This window comes from Myotis myotis, unplaced genomic scaffold (assembly GCF_014108235.1).
Source record: "Myotis myotis isolate mMyoMyo1 unplaced genomic scaffold, mMyoMyo1.p scaffold_m19_p_1, whole genome shotgun sequence".
Lineage (NCBI taxonomy): Eukaryota > Metazoa > Chordata > Mammalia > Chiroptera > Vespertilionidae > Myotis > Myotis myotis.
In genome coordinates, this window is record NW_023416313.1 from 15,016,054 (window position 1) to 15,034,645 (window position 18,592).

Genomic DNA, 18,592 nt, shown 5'->3' on the forward strand with positions numbered 1-18,592 from the left:
TATCCCCCGAGGGCTCCCGGACTGCGAGAGGGTGCAGGCCAGGCTGAGGGACCCTCCCCCCAACCCCCTCTGCCCGAGTGCATGATTTTGTGTACTGGGCCTCTAGTATGGAAATAAGGCAGGCAGAACTGGACAGAGGGAGAACTTGCACTACAATGAGGCTGCCACCAGGGGGAATTCTAGAGCTGGGATGGCCCTCCAGGGCTATTCCAAAGTGAGGAAAGGGGCCTTTGTTTTTGTATTTATATTTGGATCTTTCTCAAGATGAAGAGGGGAGATGATTTTGCCCCCTAGGGAGCATTTGGCAATGTTTGGAGATATTTTTTGGCTGCCACAACTGGGGGGTGGGGGAGAGGTGGTATGCACTACTGACATCTAGTGGGTAGAGACCAGGACTGCTGCTGCTAAATATCCTACAAAAATGCCCAAGACAACCCCCCCGCAAGGGGCCATCCAGTCCCAAACTCAATAGTGTGGAGACTTGAGAAAGCCTGCCCTAATCAACAAGCCATTGGCCACGAGCTGCTCTTGCAAGGATGGAACCTTGTGCAGGTCCCTGCAGCTGATGGCAATTCCCATTGAGGGCTGGTGCTGGGAGCTGCCAGCAGCCTATGTTCCCAGCAACTCAGGGTCGGGTGTGTTCGCCATGAAGAGAGGACCTAGGCAGAGCAGAACCCTTGCCTGGTCCCTCAGACTTGTCTTTCTCACAAGAATAATACCAACCACATTCAGGGTACTGACCTGGAAATTTTACATGCATTATCTCATTTAAGCCTCATGAAAAGCCAAGAGGTGACTTTTATTACCCCTATTTTATATGACAACTAGAGGCCCGGTGCACAAATTCATGCACAGGTGGGGTCCGGCCAGCCTGCCCTAATGGGGGCCGATTGGGGGCAGGGCTGGCCAGGGGGAAGGGCTGCGGTCGGTTGGCCGGCCAGCCCTGCCCCCTGATCAAACTCCCGGTTGAAGAGACAATTTGTATATTAGCCTTTTATTATATAGGATAATCTGAAACTCAAAGGGTTAATCACTCTTGTAAGCTTACCGAGCTAGGAAGTTACCGAAACAGGATCTGAACCCAGGGCTCCAAAGTCTGGCTCATTCGAAAGCAGGAAGGAAAAGCTCTGCTATCAGACAAGAGCACACAGAGGAGAAAGAGGGTAGGCTGCAAACTTAACCCAGAGGTGGTATGAACCCAGCCTCAGAGCAACCGGAAACCTTGAAACAATGTCTGATCCTGTGCAAACATCATGGAGTCAGATCCTGGGCTTGGATTCCTGGAGAGCAGCCGCCTGCCACCTCCCGCCAGCGTTCAAGGGTTATCAGAAGGATCCCTTCTGAAGGAGGACTTTCTTTTTTTTTTTGTCTCTTGAGGGGAATGCATAAACCTGAGGACTTTGTACAACGACAACAGTAACTATGAAAAAGGAGAGAAAAAACACTTCCTGGAAGTTAATGTATAAAAATAATTTTTATTTACTACTGTAAATAAAGTAGTGCAAAGAGTAGTTTGGACCCACAATATTGCATTACTGATTTATTTACCACCTTAGCAGCATACAGTGCACAGTCTGCCTTTCCTCTCCCTCTGTCTCTCTCTCTCTCTCTCTCTCTCTCTCTCTCTCTCTCTCTCTCTCTCTCTCTCTCTCTCACTCACACACACACACACACACACACACACACCCCTACATGGACTCAGGCAGGCATAAGGGGTGGGGATGACTGTGAATTAAAGGCATTTTTCCTGCACATCCCACTGCTGCCAGTCTATTCTAATGGGTAATTCATGGAGAAGGCTACACTTAAATACTAAGCATTTTCTAAATGTTATTTTATGGATTGCAATTGAAAGGTAACCGATGCCCAACAATGTCATTGAATGATTCGGAAGCACTACAACCCTAGAAAAATTCAAGGAGCAAAATGTAAACCAATTTACAAAGCCATCGCCTTCCCTGCACTTCCAGCCACAACCGATTTATGTCAAAGCGCCTCAGAACTACTGGGTGTTAGAAGCCAAATTGCAATCTCTTGGTTGGACTCCGAGGAGCAGGGCTGTGGCAAACACATGTACCAGAATATTACCTACTTGTAGAAAAGTCACAATTTTCTGTTATTGAATAAAAGGGGATGAACAAGGGGCTAAGATTCGTAAATGACGTCCCAGGATATAAGGATTGCGATATGTGGCTGGGCAAACTGTGACTACCAATACACAGAGTCACTGGGAATGGACGTCTGCGATGACCCAGCTAACCTCCAACACACTCCTTAGATCAGGATGGTTCTTGTATTTGTTTGAATGCTCTGGGCACTCCTTTGTCATTTGATTAAAAAAAAAAAAAAAAAAAGACACCAAGTGCAAAATTCACATCCAGTTGACAAGACTTTCAAGGTGTTTATCAGTACAATGCCCTGGCCCCAGCTTTACAATACCACCCATCCAAAGGACTCTCTCTCATCGAGAGAGACCTGGAGTGCACAGTTCACCCACGTGGCTCTGGGTTATTAGTGACTGTGGGCTGGTCCTGAGCAGAGACATCTGCAGCTGGAGTCACAGCTGGACTTGCAGTGGGAGCGGTGTCGTCTGGGGAGGCCCTGGCTGGTGTCACGTTGAAACTGTTGGCTGCAGAGACACACAAACAGATGGTGAGTATTCACAACAGTACATGCAGGGCCCACAACCATACCCAGAGCCCAGCAAGCCAGGAGAGATGCTTTTAATTCAGTGGCCCTGAAACTGACTAGGTAAGCAATTTTGGACCCATTTTCTACGTTCTTTAGACTTTGGTGTCGCCTTCTCTAAAATGGCAGGTTGAAATAGATATATGAAGATTTCTAATGGTCCTGACATCCTGGGACGCTGCACTTATGCTGTGACTTCCAGCTTAATATTTTAATCAAACAAAACAAAACAAAACAACTCTCTGGTTGATGTTTCTTGTGGCCACCTCTTCTCCTCCCTTCATGGCATTGATGCAATGCAAGCTATAAATTATACCAATCAATTAGGAAGAACTGTTGGTTTTATTTATGTTCTTACTAGAGGCCTGGGAGCAGGCCTAAGCCATCTGTCAGACATCCTTTGCACTGCTGCGGAGGCAGGAGAGGCTCCTGCCACCGCCGCTGCACTCACCAGCCGTGAGCCTCGGTTCTGGCTGAGTGGTGCTCCTCCTGTGGGAGTGCACTGACCACCAGGGGGCAGCTTCTGTGCTGAGTGTCTGCCCCCTGGTGGTCAGTGCACATCATAGCGACCGGTCATTCCTCTGTTTGGTCAATTTGCATATTAGCCTTTTATTATATAGGATACCATTTGGATGTACCAAATTTGGTTTAAAATATTTTATTTAAATAAATGTATTTAAGTTTTGAAAAACATAATTACTAATTCTAATTATTTATCAATCTACCATTAGGTAGGCGGTTGGACCACCAACATGTTAGGGAGGCTTAGAAAGTTTTATATTTTATAAGTGACCTGGTGCATGGATTCGTGCATATTGGAAGGAAATTAATTAGGTGGTTGGCAGGGTGGAACTGGGCAAGACAGGCCAGACACACCCTGGAACCAACCTCCCGCAGTCCCTCCCTGGCAAGCTGCACCTGGGGTGGCACTGTGGCTCTAAGGGCATCTGCGGAGTAAGCGGAGTCCGTCCTGCAGGTGGGGTTCCTTGGCCTGGCCTGCAAGGATCAGGACAAAACTGGCTCTCCAACATCCCCTGAGGAGTCCGAGAGGCCACTCTGCAAAGTTGCTGTTGTACAGGGTGTGGAACACAAATGCAAGTGTGCAGTAAACCATATTCAGGGCCGACAGTGCCCCAGCAACAACATAACCCACGGCCAAAGGTGGAATCGCGTGGCCCCATGAGGAATCAGGCTCCCTCCTCTCTGGTTTTGGGGTGCATCACCCAAGAACTGCCGCTTCCAAGTCACTGCAGCTCGGCAGCTCCTGTGTTGAGCGTCTTCCCCCTGGTGGTCAGTGTGCATCACAGCTACCGGTCGGACAGACACTTAGCATATTAGCCTTTTATATATATAGATGTCAATGGTTTTCAAATGGGAGCAACTTTGCCTTCTAGGGGACAGCTAGCCATGTTAGATATTTTCGGTTGTCACAATGGAGGGTGGTGTACTACTGGCATGTAGTAGGTAGAGGCTAGTGGTGCTTAGAATAGTGCCTGGCAGGCGAAGGAACTCAACAAACGTCAGTTATTGCTATTAGAAACCTGGTTTACTATAGATGTGTGTTAGGATTTATTAATGTCAGGCTTGCAGGATTGACGACAGAGCTGGTGCATTTGTTTCTGAGATGCCTACAGTTTTCCTTCAGGCCTCAGTAGCCTAAGAAAACAGCAGAAAACTGTGGAGCCAGAAAGACCAGAAGTCAAATGGCTCTGATGTTTACCAGCAGAGTGATCTTGAGCAAGTTACTTAACCACTCTGAGCTGGTTTCTTATCTGTAAAATGAGGGTAGCGGTATGCAGGGATGCGTGACATACAGCTAACACAATGACCCTAGTTTGTGCAACAATTGCTACTGGTAGTTTGCTTTTAAGTAGTGATCTTAATTAAACTCAGGAATCCTAAAGTCTCTTACAGTTTCCAGTCAGTGGAACCATTTTTAAAGGTTCCATCCTGAAACGTATTGACTTTAAGAAGATGCACATATTGGCAATCTGACTTCTAGAAAAACCCTTCAAGAGTTGCACCTCCAAGTACCTAGAGCAGCCGTGGGCAAACTACGGCCCGGCCCGTTTGAAATGAATAAAACTAAAAAAAAAAAAAGACCGTACTCTTTTATGTAATGATGTTTACTTTGAATTTATATTAGTTCACACAAACACTCCATCCATGCTTTTGTTCCGGCCCTCCGGTCCAGTTTAAGAACCCATTGTGGCCCTCGAGTCAAAAAGTTTGCCCACCCCTGACCTAGAGGCATCTCCAGAAGGCCAGTCTAAGAAATTCAGCAATGGGCTCCAAAGCCTCCAGGAATCTCATCCAGTACCTACAGGAGCTCTTGTGAACCCAGAGACTACTCTGCGAGAACAGGATAGTGTTGGGGTCGGGGGAGCTAGGGGGTTGCATAATGATGTGACATTTCTCGGTTAAAGCCATCACTCTGGCCGGTGATCTAACTGTGGCAGGGAGCAGGAGGCACAGGGATGTGCACAAAGACCACTGGCTGGACCCCAGAGACCTGGTCTGGTTGAGTCTCATTTAACCACCACTCATACATGGCTTTGGGGTAGATACTGTGAATTTCTAAATGAGTCTCGTAGGCCTTGGTTTCCTCATCTGTGAACAGAGAGGCTTGGATCAGATGGCCCAAGACCGCCTTAGGCCCTCACATGGATCTTTCTGATGATCTCTGCAGAAGTTAATGAAGGCATGCATTTTCCCTTTTCAAGAGGAGGGAAATGTTTAAATCACCATGGTAACAAGATAACCCAGCAATCAGTTTTCTGATTAAAATAAAAAAGTGCCACTGCGGGAACGTGGAAGGAATGCATAATCAGCATGGCCACCGTTTAAACCTTCTAGTCAGAGCGCAATAAAAATGCTCAATGCTTCTACAGGAAGCTTGTTATTGCCCACGGGAGAAGGACTTCTCCCCTCCCACTGCGGGTCTGCAATCACCGGACAAGCCCCCCACAGCCCGCCATCATTTCCAAGTGGCCTCTTGTTCTGTGCTCACCTGGAATGCGTGCTAATTTGATTACTGGACTAGAATCAAGGTAACCAGGAAAATACATGTGTTGTTTTAAAAATTACACATCATATTCCAGAGCCAAATAGAAGTGATTTTTGGGTTACTTGCCACTCGGGGGACCATTTTCCGTACATTAGTGAGAAAAATCAAGAGCTGGCCCCGAGCCCCATGGGCAGACGATGAGGCTCACTGCCTGTGTTTGTATGGCTCACCACCTAAGAATGGCTCCTACCTTTTTAAATGATTGAACAAAAATTAAAAAAGTTATATTTCATGACATATGAAAACCACATGAGATTCATATTTTTAAAAAATATATATTTTTATTGATTTCAGAGAGGAAGGGAGAGGGAGAAATAAAAACATCAGTCATGAGAGAGAATCATTGATCAACTGCCTCCTGCATGCCCCCTACTGGGGATCTAGCCTGCAGCCCGGCACGTGACCGGGACTGAACCCAGGACCCTTTAGTCTGCAGGCTAATGCTCTATCCACTGAGACAAACCAGCCAGGGCAAGATTAAAATTTTCATGTCCGTAGTAAAGTATGATTGACAATCAGCCACACCGTTCATTTTCATGGATTGTCAATGGCTGCTTTCACACAATAAGGAAAGTTGAGTCATGCCCTGGCTAGTGTGTGCAGTGGTTAGAGTGTTGGCCTGTGCACCAAAGGATTGTGGGCTCAATTCCAGGTTAAGGGCACATATCTGGGTTGCAGGTGCAGGGAGGCAACCAATCAAGAGGCACATTGAGGTTTTTCTCTCTCCTCTCTCTCCCCCTCACTCCCTCCCACCCTCCCTCCCTCTCTAAAAATCAATGGAGAAAATATCCTCGGCCTGGCTCAGGTTGAGCGTTGACTTATGAACCAGGGAACCAGGAGGTCACAGTTCAATACCTGATCAGGGCACACGCCTGGTTGTAGGCTTGGTCCCCAGTAGGGAGTGTGCAGGAGGCAGCCAATCAATGATTTTCTCTCACCATTGATGTTTCTCTCTCCCTCTCTCTTCCTCTCTGAAATCAATAGAAACATATATTAAAAAAAAATTTAAAAAAATCCTTGGGTGAGTTTTAACAAAAAAATAATATAAGGAAAGTTGAGTCATGACAGAGATGGCCCTCAAAGCCCCAAATGTTTATTATCTGGCCCTTTACAGAAAAAGCTTGCCAAACCCCGTTGTGGACCATTGTAGGGAAAACATCTGCTTGCCAGCTGACCAGACAGGAGTGTACGGAAAAGGAGAACATGGAGTATACTGGGTGTACCCTGAGACTGCAGAATGTTTGCCAAGATGGGGTAGAAGGGTGCCTGAGGAGGAAGCCCTGGAAATCTCAGCTATGAATAAGATCTAGCCTACTTCCTTTGGGCCTCTCAGTAGAGCAGGGCCCAGCACAAACGTGACCCGTGTCATTGGAACCTTTCTTGCGAGTGGAGATACTGGGAGGGCGTGAGGGTAATGAGGTAGGAGAAAGGTGAAACCTCATCAGTACGTCGCTCTGACTTGCAGGCCACTGCTTCTTTCATGGGCACCACATTTTGTGTCGTTTTACTGTAATGTTAGTGGCAACCTCATTAATTAGAAATGTGGAGGACAGGAAAAGAGTGGGAAAAGGTTTAATTAATCTTGTTTGTATTATCTTCCTCCTACACTGGCTAACCACTCAAGCAGAAAGGATGAGTTGGCTTAAATTAGGAATGTTTTGAGTAGGCTGACATTGGTTTAAAAGGCTACCCAGTCACGCCGAGGAGCAGGTAGTTCTGCAAACCTCGCTCTGTACTGTGTATTCCATCCTATATAATAAAAGGCTAATATGCAAATCGACCGAACAGTGGAACGGTCGGTCGCTAAGACACGCACTGACCACCAGGGGCAGATGCTCTATGCAGGAGCTGCCCCCTGGTGGTTAGTGTGCTCCCATAGGGGGAGCGCTGCTCAGCCAGAAGCCGGGCTCATGGTTGGTGAGCGCAGTGGTGGTGGTGGGAGCCTCTCCCGCCTCCACGGCAGCGCTAAGGTGATCCGACTGACAGCTCCTAGACTGCAAGAGGGCACAGGCCAGGCTGAGGGACGCCCCTCCCTCCAAATGCACGAATTCCATGCACCAGGCCTCTAGTTTAGACATAAAGTTTATGCCGATACTAGTAAGGCAGGACTCTTTCTTTGAAATGATCATTTACATTTTCTCCCCTCTTCTTCCCTTCCCTTTCCTTCCAGTAACCAGGCTCCATGCTTTTTTTTTTTTTCTTTTTGTCTCAGGGGAAATTTGTGGCAGGACAGAAATGGAGTTGGTTTTAGACATATTTTGCTTTGGGATTTTTTGGGTTTTTTTTGAAAGCCTGAGTCCATTAAGGCAATTATGCTTGGTGTCCCTGACAGGGAGGGGGGAGGAAGAGTGCCTCAGAGATGCAATGAAGCAGGAAAAGGAGCTTGTGGAGCCTGGGGAAGTGGCTGAGCCCAGCTGAGGGCTGCACCATCAGGGAAGCCCTCCCTTTCAGCCCTCGGAGGAAGACTTGGAAGGAAAAAGGGCCAAAGGAGCCTAGCTTCAGCAAAGATGATGGGACTCCCTGGTGACCCAGAAGCTGCCATGCCAGTGGACCTGGAGGGATAGGTGGGCCCTGGGGTGCAGTGTGTGTTCTGTTTTCAGACTTGTGGCCATATGAGTGTTGCGAGTGTCACCAAAGACCCAGGGACCTGTGCACTACCCGGGGAGATGTCAGTCCCAAGAAAGACAGAGCTGCCTGGTGGAATGCAAGCTAAGAGCCAAAAGTAAGTTCCCTTAGTCCAGCTGGCGTGGCTCAGCAGCTGAGTGTCAACCTATGAACCAGGAGGTCATGGTTCGATTCCTAGTCAGGCCACATGTCCAAGCACATGCCCGGGATGCAGGCTCAATCCCCAGTGTGGGGCATGCAGGAGGTAGCCAATCGATGATTCTCTCTCATCATTTATGTTTCTATTTCTCTCTCTCTTTCCCTTCCTCTCTGAAATCTCTCTCTCTCTCTCTCTCTCTCTCTCTCTCTCTCTCTCTCTCTCTCATATATATATACTAGAGGCCCGATGCACAAAATTCATGAAGAGTGGGCCTTCGCAGCCGCAGGCGGCTACCTGGATCCCTCCCTCACAGCCGCTGCAGCTGCGGCTGCCTCTGCCTCAATCCCATGGCTGCAGCCCTGGCTTAGTCCAGAAGAACGTCTAGTCTAATTAGCATATTATGCTTTTATATATATACCTATATATATAAAAGCCTAAGCAACCGGCTGACTGGCTGGCCCGTAGCTATGATGTGCAATGACCACCAGGGGGCAGATGCTCAATGCAGGAGCTGCCAAGTGACAGCAACTTTGCAGAGTGTCCTCTCACACTCCAGGACCCCTCCAGGGATGTTAGAGAGCTGGTATTGGCCCAATCTCCAGAGGCCAGGCTGAGGGACACCAATTGCTGGAGGTACCCTGCTCACTCCACAGATGCCCTTTGAGCCCTGGCACTACCCCAGGTGCGGCCAGCCGGGGAGGGACCACGGGAGGTTGACTCAGAGTATGTCCGGCCCGTCTGGTCCAGTCCTGCCCTGCCGGCCATGTGCTAATTAATTTACTTTCAATGTGCACGAATCCATGCGCAGGGCCTCTAGTGTGTGTGTGTGTGTGTGTGTGTGTGTGTGTGTGTGTGTGTGTATTAAAGTAAGTTCCCTTAAATGAAATAAAATAGGTGTGTAGTACCTTTTGTGTACTTGTTTTGGTGCTTTTGATAGACTACTCAGCACCTTTGTTTAGATGCTTTTTAAGCATTCTGTGTTTTAGAAAGAGTCTCACAACATAGAAGACCATGCTAGGCTCTGGCAATTGTGTCTGTTTCGGAGATAAACCAAGCTACCTAAGTGCAGGCGCTACCTGGTGTCAGCATGCTTTCCTTGCAGGGAACATGCCCTGGGACATTGCTCCTTGGGAGCTAACATTTGCGGAGTTCCAAGCACTTTACATCCTGTTGTCTCAATTACAATAGGAGGGAGCTGTACTATTTCCGCAGGGGAAACTGAGGCACAGATAGGATCCCTGCCCAAGGTCACATGGAGAGTGGCAGGGCCAGAGTCCCGGCAGCATCCTGACTCTGAGCCTGTGCCCTCAGCTACTGGCATGCGCTGCCAGCCTTCCGAATGCGGGACAATTTAATGTGGCAAGCGCAGCAAAGTATTGAGTATAAATCACCGAGTATATAAGCTCAGGGGGGAAATGAAGGTAGCTGGAGCTGATCGCAAAATGGATGGACAGCTCAATTTAAAGGCTTGACCATAAATCACTAATTTTTAAAAACAACTGACTGGAAATATGCAAATCACGAAATGACAAAGATCCCTACCTGACAGTACAATCCCTGCACAAGGCTGCTGAAGGTAGCCCCTAATTCTCAAACCGGCCCCCCTCCATTACTGCGCTTGCTTCTCCATGCCATGGCTGCCACCAGTATCTAGGACGTCTTTTCCCTTCCCATGGGGCAGGTCATGGGACCTCGCACCCGTGGCTTCTCCACTCTCTGCGCTTCTATTGCCCGGGCCCCATCACCCCAATGCTGATGGAATAGTACCCTCTTATTTCAGAGTTATTGACAGGTATGCACTTATGCTGACAACCTGAAACACACGAAAATAATCTGCTATATATTTTAACTCAACCCTAGTTCTACCAGGGCTGGTAGGCAACACTGTGGGGCATATTTTGGAAATACATGGAGATGTTTTGTTTTTACTTCTAGGCCCTTATGACTCAAAAGTGTTGTCCAAGGAATGGTAGTGTGGATTGGACATCACCCGAAAGCTTGTTAGAGACGGCGAATCCCAGGCCCGCCGGGACCTACTGAGTCAGGATCTGCATTTAACAAGCTCCCTGGGTGATTCGTGTGCACATTGTAATGAAGAAGCACTGGGCTAGAATTTAAATATTGAAAAAGATATTACTTTATGATAATTAGTTCTTTTTACTTCTCCTTTCTATTGGTGTGAGGGCATTCTTAAAAAAAAAACCCCACACAAGTGTGTAGGCAGGGTAATTATCATTCATTTCAGGGTACCAAAAATGTGCTGCAACATATTTCTTATGTCAGGGGACAATAGGTCGGAGGTAGATGATAATGGCTGTTTTAAAGTATGGTGAGTCTGGGAATTCTGCTGCCCTACATGCTCTCTGGGACTTTAATTTGCGATTATGGGGCAGGCCACTTCATCCCTTTGGCCTCAATTCTTCATCTGGAACATGAAGAGCAGATAATTAAAATTTTTTTTTTTGGTTAATCCTCACCCGAGGATATTTTTTCCATTGATTTTTAGAGACAGTGGAAGGGAGGGAGGAAGGGGATGAGAGGTGGGGGTGGGGGAAGGGGGAAAGAGAGAAAGAGAGAGAGAGAGAGAAAGAGAGAGAGAGAGAGAGAGAAAGAGAGAGAGAGAGAGAGAAAGAGAGAGAGAGAGAGAGAAAGAGAGAGAGAGAGATTGGTTGCCTCCTGCATACACCCCAACTGGGCCTGGGATTGAACCTGCAACCCAGGTATGTGTTCTTGACTGGGAATTGAACCCATGACCCTTTGGTGCATGGGCCTACGCTCTAACTACCGAGTAACACCAGTCAGGGCTAGAATTAAAATTTTTTAAAGATTCCATGCAGACTTCTCTAAGGCTGGTCAACAGGGAGGGAGGGGATGTTAAGGAAGAAGCAAATAAAAAGAGTTTGAAAAAAATGATGAAAATGTGTGAAGGAGTAAAGGATACACAGGAAAGAAAAATCCACAAAAGGGCAGGACGGACAGGGAGATGAGAATGTGGAGGGACTGACAATGAAGACTTCTGATCCAAGCAATTCCACCAGCCCATGAATTTTCATGGCTACCAGCTGGCATAAAATCATAAAGACAATTTTTAGCTCCTCCAACGGAATTGCATTTGTAATAATCATAACAATATTTCTACAGAGAAAAAATGACAAAGATAATTTGAAATGGAAAACAGTGACAAGATGCAAAATAAATGGCAACAAATTTGGGGACGGGACAGGATTTGCACGGGGAAAATTTATAAGCCGGAACACCACAAGGCATCAAAGCTGGGAGGGCTCTTGCTGGTTCTCTGTTAACCTCGTCAGGTAAGTCAGAGGGAAATGATTCCGTATTTTACAAGAAGCCTTTTGTAACAGTGACTTTTGTCTCCCCATAGAGTCGGAGGGGAAATGTGCTTTTTTTGCTTTTCATTATCTGTGACATAAATAATGGCTACGCAAAGGCTCAAATGCCACGTCCAGTCCTAACGTGTCCCTTTGTAAACGTTCCCGTTAGTCTTCATGAGCAATCATGTCCTTTGAAACCACCCGAGATGGCGGGAAACTATAATCCTCCACGAGGGACATTAGCAAACTTGAGCACCTACTAAGTGTGAGACCACAAATGACAGACCTTCCTCCAGCTCGGTTTATGACCCAACAGGGGAGATAAACGTAACAGCTAATATTTACGGAGAGGGTTTTATAAGCTAGGTAAGTATAACAGCTAAGATTTAACTACAGTTGTCTTTTGGTAAGTGTCATATATATATTTTTTCACTGAACCCTTTTAACATCCCTGGGACATAGCTACTATTATAACCTCATTTTATTGACAAGGCATTGGAGGATCAAGAAGGTGAAATAACTCGCCGTAAGTCACACGGCTAATAAGTAGCCAAGTCTGGACTCTAAGCTCACAGAGAAAGACAGAGGCGTCCATTTCCTTAACTACTGCCCTGCACTAGCACAGAAAAATAATAGCAACTTGTGGAAACCACACAAAAATAAATGTGCACTTTGCATTCCTCTTCAGACCCTCCCTCCAAATCCACGTGGCTGGGATTATTTTTTTAAAAAATAATATATTTTTATTGATTTCATAGAGGAAGGGAGAGGGAGAGAGAGAAACATAATGATGAGAGAGAATCATTGATTGGCTGCTTTCTGCATGCCCCCACCTGGAGATTGAGCTCGAAACCTAGGCATGTGCCCTGACTTAACCACTGAGCCACACCTCCTGGGCAGTGGCTGGGTATTTTTTTTTTTTTAATATATTTTATTGATTTTTTACAGAGAGGAAGGGAGAGAGATAGAGAGTTAGAAACATCGATGAGAGAGAAACATCGATCAGCTGCCTCCTGCACATCTCCCACTGGGGATGTGCCCGCAACCCAGGTACATGCCCTTAACCGGAATCGAACCTGGGACCTTTCAGTCCGCAGGCCGACGCTCTATCCACTGAGCCAAACCGGTTTCGGCAGTGGCTGGGTATTTTTATTCATCACGGATGCTTGTTTGTCATCCTATCTGACTCGCTCTCCTTGGACTGGGATAAACAGGCTAAGCGTTTATGCTGGAGGGGCCTCTGGCCTGGGTTTTAAGGCACACAGAGGTAGAATTTTGCTAGCAGATATTTTCAATGCGGGAAGACATTTCAGTTCAATTCTTAAGCTTCTTATTAAAAGAGTTCTGCTTACTTTGAAAAATGTAATAGTAATTGGGGTTTTCCATCAGCCAGGCATTATGCTATACCCCTTGGAGGACCCCCAACCCCACCCTCCTAACAAAAGGAAATAGCATGGTCAAGGGCAGGAGGAGGGAGAGGGTGACTTTTCTAGTAAGGAAAAGAATTGCTATCTATACATATAAAAGCCAAGCAACCGGAATGCCGGAATGACCAGAATGACCAGTACAAGTCGCTATGATGCGCACTATGGCCAACCAACCGGCCTGATTGGGGTGCGGCCCCTACCCCTGCTGGTCCCAGCTGGATTGGGGGCGGGGCCAGCCAGCCAACCTCCTGCGGCCTCTCCCCCTGCCTGCCTAACCCAATTGGCCCCCATCAGGGCAGGGCGGCCAGACCCCACCCATGCACAAATTCGTACACCGGGCCTCTAGTGTTTTTATATTGCCCTGGCCTTTGAGAAAGCCTTACCTGAGACAGACTGGAAATACTGCAGGGTCCAGGCGATCAACACAGACAGCAGGAAGGTTCCCAGGAAATAGATCTACAAACACCAGAAATAGGCATCAGATGACTGACAGGGGCAGGGACCATGAGGGTAGGGCCAGCGGGAGAGGGTACCTACCAGGGCAGAGTGCAGGACAGCACCCCAGATGAGCCGGAAGTGAAGGTAGAGCCAGGCCAGGGAGCAGGGGCTCAGGGACTCCTCACTACTGTGGCTCCAGCACCTGCAGACACAAAGCAGAGGGCACCCTGAAGTGTCAGCCAAACTTTGGTGGCATTACTCACGATGGGTATTTTCAGTCCCTCAAACCCACCTCCTTCTGCTTGGGACAAGCAGGCACACTTGAGGTGAGAGGCAAAGGAAGAAAGGCAGTTCTGAGGGGTTGAGGCCTGCCCTAAAATTCTAGGATCCTGCCAGAAATCTCAGTAGAAGGTCACTTAATAAAAAGCTAACGGGTCAAGGAGGTCCCTGAAAACAGGAGGGGCTGCTGGGACAACACTTCTGTCCAGACACCAGGTCTTTTTGCATCCAGACACCAGAATGCCGCCCTGTCGTGCAGAAATGGTCTAATCGGACACGTTATTTTTCCCCACTCTTGTGGAAAACCTTGGTAGCACCTTAACTTCAGATCATGCTCATTCTGTATCTCAAGCCTCAGAAACTAGAAGACGGAAGTAAGTTTGGGTCCAGCTGAAGGTTCTCAAATCAAAACAAATCCTGAGCCCTTTCAGAGCAAGAAACGCTACAAAGTAAGAGTCAGGCTAACTTGAACCAAGAAGCCAACAGCATCCACTGGGTCCCTCCAGATTCCACAGAATTAAAGAGGCTCTGAACTCACCTTTCGTATAGTTCCTGGAGGATGGAGATGTTATTCGCATGGAGAGTTGGGTCAATTTCCAAGAAATCCAAAATGTGATGTGGGATTATAGCACCTTCCTCAATGAGCAGGGCCAGGTTAAAAAACCCCTGAAAACAAGCCACAAACCAACCTCATCAGCTTCTCATAATAAAACCCAGACACACACCCTTCATCGGAATGTAAACTTTTACAACCTCTAGATTTTTTTTCCCCAGTCCCCAGAGCCAGATGGCTTTGTCATCTTCATTGATGAATGGTTTCCCTAAATACATGCATCTGAGAAATTTATTTGCAGGAGAACCAGGAGGCTTTCAGAGGATGCTGGGTCCCATCTGCTCAGAAGCCAGCCAACCGGGGACCTGCCCTTTCCTGCTCATTCTCTCAAATCAGAGCTCCTGGGAAAATGCGCTCTTGTGTCACCGGCAGAACCGGAGCGCTGAGGCGAAGGCCATGTCCCTCACTTACAAGTATGCCCGGGGTCCCCATCAGCATGTCAGAGACCTAACAAAACGTTGTTGTGGCTGGGGATGCTACTGATGACTGACAGTCTCATGTAGGGAGGCGCTCTGATGCACAGAATAACGGACAGTGTTTGTTTCAGCTTCCCTGGCTTTCCCAGTGTGGAAAACCTCCTCTCATGACTCCTCTTGGCACAGGCCTCCACTGTGGTACATTTCCCCACGCCTTCCTTATTATACACCTTGTTCTTGACCCTCAGAGGCAGGATCTGCCTCATTGGCTGTGCAGGTCCAAGGAAATAACATAGTTAAGAACCTGATGGTAGAGGTCCTTCATCAAGGATGGGAGCTGTTATACTACCGGGAGGCGACACACTGTCCATCATGAGCCGGGCATGCGGTCAGACCAAGAAATAAACAAAAGACGGCCTTACTTAGCATTAGGGCTTTACAAACTTCACCGCTTTGCTGCCCTTCAAAGAATTTGTGGTCATGTTTTAATGACATAGTCTCCTTTTGGCCTTTCCTTTCAGTTGCCACTGACAACAATCTCAATGAAAATCATCATCCGCCTGGGTGTATGACCAGGACTCCCACAAGCATCCTATGCAATAACCACGATAAAAATATCAGCAGCTAGCATTTTCTGAGTGCTTGCTCTATGCGAGGCATTGTTCTGTTTTATATCTATTTACTTAATCTCATAGCAACAAATTGAGATAGGTACTATTATCCTCCTCATGTCATAGATGAAGCAACGAAGGCACAGAGAGGTTAAGGAATTTGCCCAGGGTCACACAGCTAGAAAGGGGCAGAGCTGGGATTCAAACAGGAACAGACAGGGTCCAGAGTCTCCAATCTTAAGCTTCATGTTGTCAAATAACCTCTAAATAGATGGAAGTGTTAAGTATCTTTAAGATGCACACACACACACACACACACACACACAGAAAATACAATAGTTCGTTGCACTTTGAAAGGAAGGTGCTCTTAAAACAACGCATTAAAAGAAAAGAAAAAAAAAATTACCTATAAAAATTTAAAGTCCCTGAAGAATGGAAACATAACAAGATTAGAATAAATGGGAAAATAGGCTAGAGGAATATTTATATGCAATGTAATAACTTAAGATTCATTATCTATGAGGCAAATGTATAAAAAACAATAATTTAAATTTTCAAAGGTGTCAAAACTTCAATAAACACAGGCAAAGAACGAGCATAGAGAATTCACATTAAAATATGAAGAGTAAATTATCATACACAAGTATATATAAAAGTGTCCCTCCCCACTGGTAACCAAATAAATGCAATTTAAAACAATAAAGAAGTATCAACTGGAAACTATTCAGTTAGCAAAATTAAGTCATGAAAACCTCCAGTGCAGACAAGATTTCAGTTACCCTTCTACCCTTCACCACTGCTTGGTGATATATTAATTGGAAAACCCTTTCAGAAAGTAAATCGGCAATAGACTATTATAGGTAGCTGTAAAACCATTTAGATTGTTTGACTTAGCAATCCTATCCCTCAAAGAAATTATTCTAATGAAAATAAAAGATCAAATTCCAAAGCACAACACCAGAAACCTGTTGCCTGAGAGGGCAACAACTATTCCAACTTCCATTGTGCAAATGACCCTGATTAGCAAATGTAGGAGGAATGAGAGAATAGACTCTTCATTAGCACACACAGTAATCATTGTTGCAAGATGTATGGAAGGATACTAAAATTAGTAAGTACCAATTTGAGGAGAAATAGGATATGTGCATAGTCGCAAACTCTCTCCCCAAGATATCTATACATTAGAAAGAGAAAAACATTAGCTTTACAGGGGAGAAACCCAGCAGAAACCACCTTAACCAAGTCACTCAGATCAACCTCACCAGCAATAAGACATCATGTATGCCGCATAGGATACAGTGAGAAGGACACATCACTTCTGTGCTGTCCTTGCCCCAAATGCATAATCTGAATCTCTTCATGAGAAAACAGAAGCCAGACCCAAATTGAGGGACATTCTACCAAATACTTGACTGATGAATATTCTTCAAAAGTATCAAGGTCATGAAAAACAAAGAAAGAGTGAGGAACTGCTACAGATTTGAAGAACACTAAAGAAATATGACAACTAAATGCTAGGTGGCATCCTGGAATGGAAAAAGGACATTCATGCAAAAACCAGTGAGATGAAAAGAAAGTCTGAAGAGTACTTTATGGAGCAAAACCAAGGTGGAGTTCTTGGTTTGATAACAGTGTTGTGGTCATGAAAGATATATCGATTAACAGAAGCTGGACGAAGGGTACACAGCAACTCCCTTGTCCTCTTTCTATACATCTAAAAAATTTCAAAATAAGTTTAAAACAAGTCACTGAGAGCAAAGTCCTATTGCTGGAGTGTTGGCCCAGCGACACAAGCAAACCACTTCCACCTGAACCACACTTCCAGTTTCTCGAGGTTCTACCTGGAGAGTTAGTTTGATGGAATCTGGTAGGCGGACCCCCGGCTTTGGAGCCAGAAGACCTGGGTTGAAGCTCTGGCTGCCTCACTGACGACCTGACGGCTTGGCCTTCAGCAATATACCCCCTTGTCAGAGCCTTGGTGTCCTCTACTATAGAAAGGTCTAGTAATCCGCACCCCACGAGGTGGCTGTGAGGACGGTGTGGGAAATGCAGCAGGCGCTCAGTAAAGGCTTGCCACATGGTTAGTGTCCTCGCAGGGCCTTTGGGAGCGACTTGTGAAAATGGGGGGAAATGACTTTGCCATCTGCGAAGCTTCTATAGACAGAGGGCTGGTGAGAACTCCAGGCTCTGCGACCTCACGAATGGGCACCACCAAGAACTCATTTCCGTTGCTGCTGTTTACCTGCGAGTCCCCATCCAGTGCCGCTTGGGCGTACATCTGCACTGACAGCTCCAGGTCTTGTGACTGGTTTTGGTGGCCATAGTAGTAAAGGTCTCCCATTTTCAAATAGGCTGTGGGGCGAAAAGCACCGACGTGTTGGTCGAGGGGTTTTATTTCAGACGGACATCTTAAATGATCGGCCCATTTCCACGATGGAGAGTTTTTCCTATCGGACTCCTACCACGAACATGGTCAGGGTGTGTGTGTGTGTGTGTGTGTGTGTGTGTGTTTTTCATGTGTCAGTAGAAAAGACACACACACCGTTTTTCTGCTGAGCACCCACATTTCTACATTACCTGCTTTGCTTGGTAGCCCTCCTGAATAGATCTATTTGTGAGAATCGCAGCCCAGTCAGCCAAGGACTGGGGGTGGGGGAGCGCTTTATTTCCCCTCTGAAATTTTGCTGCCTGGGTTTGATGACTAAACGGTATTTCTTTATTCAAGCGTATGCTTTATTTTTCCTCCAAGGAAAAAGTTTTGTTTAAGAATGCATGTCTCACTCAGGAAAATAGAATCGACGTCAGGTCATTCAAAAGAGGGATTTCAACACTGGGAAGGGCTGCTCACCAGGGTGTTGGGAGAGCTGAAAAGGCAAATGGCAACCCAAACGTCAGCAATGCAGGAAGCTACTCCCATCCCTGTGCTAAGGGTCTGCTGGGACCATGGGAATGCAGCC

At 46.6% G+C, this 18,592-nt stretch overlaps 1 protein-coding gene across 3 annotated transcripts in view; it reads right to left on the reverse strand.

Moving 5' to 3' along the window:
- Positions 1 to 1,478: 1,478 nt before the first annotated feature.
- Positions 1,479 to 18,592, reverse strand: part of SEL1L3 (SEL1L family member 3) — a 107,237-nt gene continuing 90,123 nt past the window's right edge. Inside the window, exons 21-25 of one of the 3 annotated variants that reach the window (XM_036330542.1) lie at positions 17,878 to 17,987; positions 14,534 to 14,661; positions 13,816 to 13,918; positions 13,662 to 13,734; positions 1,479 to 2,629 (exon numbers count right to left, since the gene is read on the reverse strand). In XM_036330542.1, coding sequence (XP_036186435.1) covers positions 2,490 to 2,629; positions 13,662 to 13,734; positions 13,816 to 13,918; positions 14,534 to 14,661; positions 17,878 to 17,987 — 554 coding nt within the window. In that variant the 3' untranslated portion in view covers positions 1,479 to 2,489. Of the gene's footprint in view, positions 2,630 to 13,661; positions 13,735 to 13,815; positions 13,919 to 14,533; positions 14,662 to 17,877; positions 17,988 to 18,592 lie in introns of those variants that run through there. The other 2 variants (XM_036330552.1, XR_004971244.1) reach the window with 2 other exon arrangements.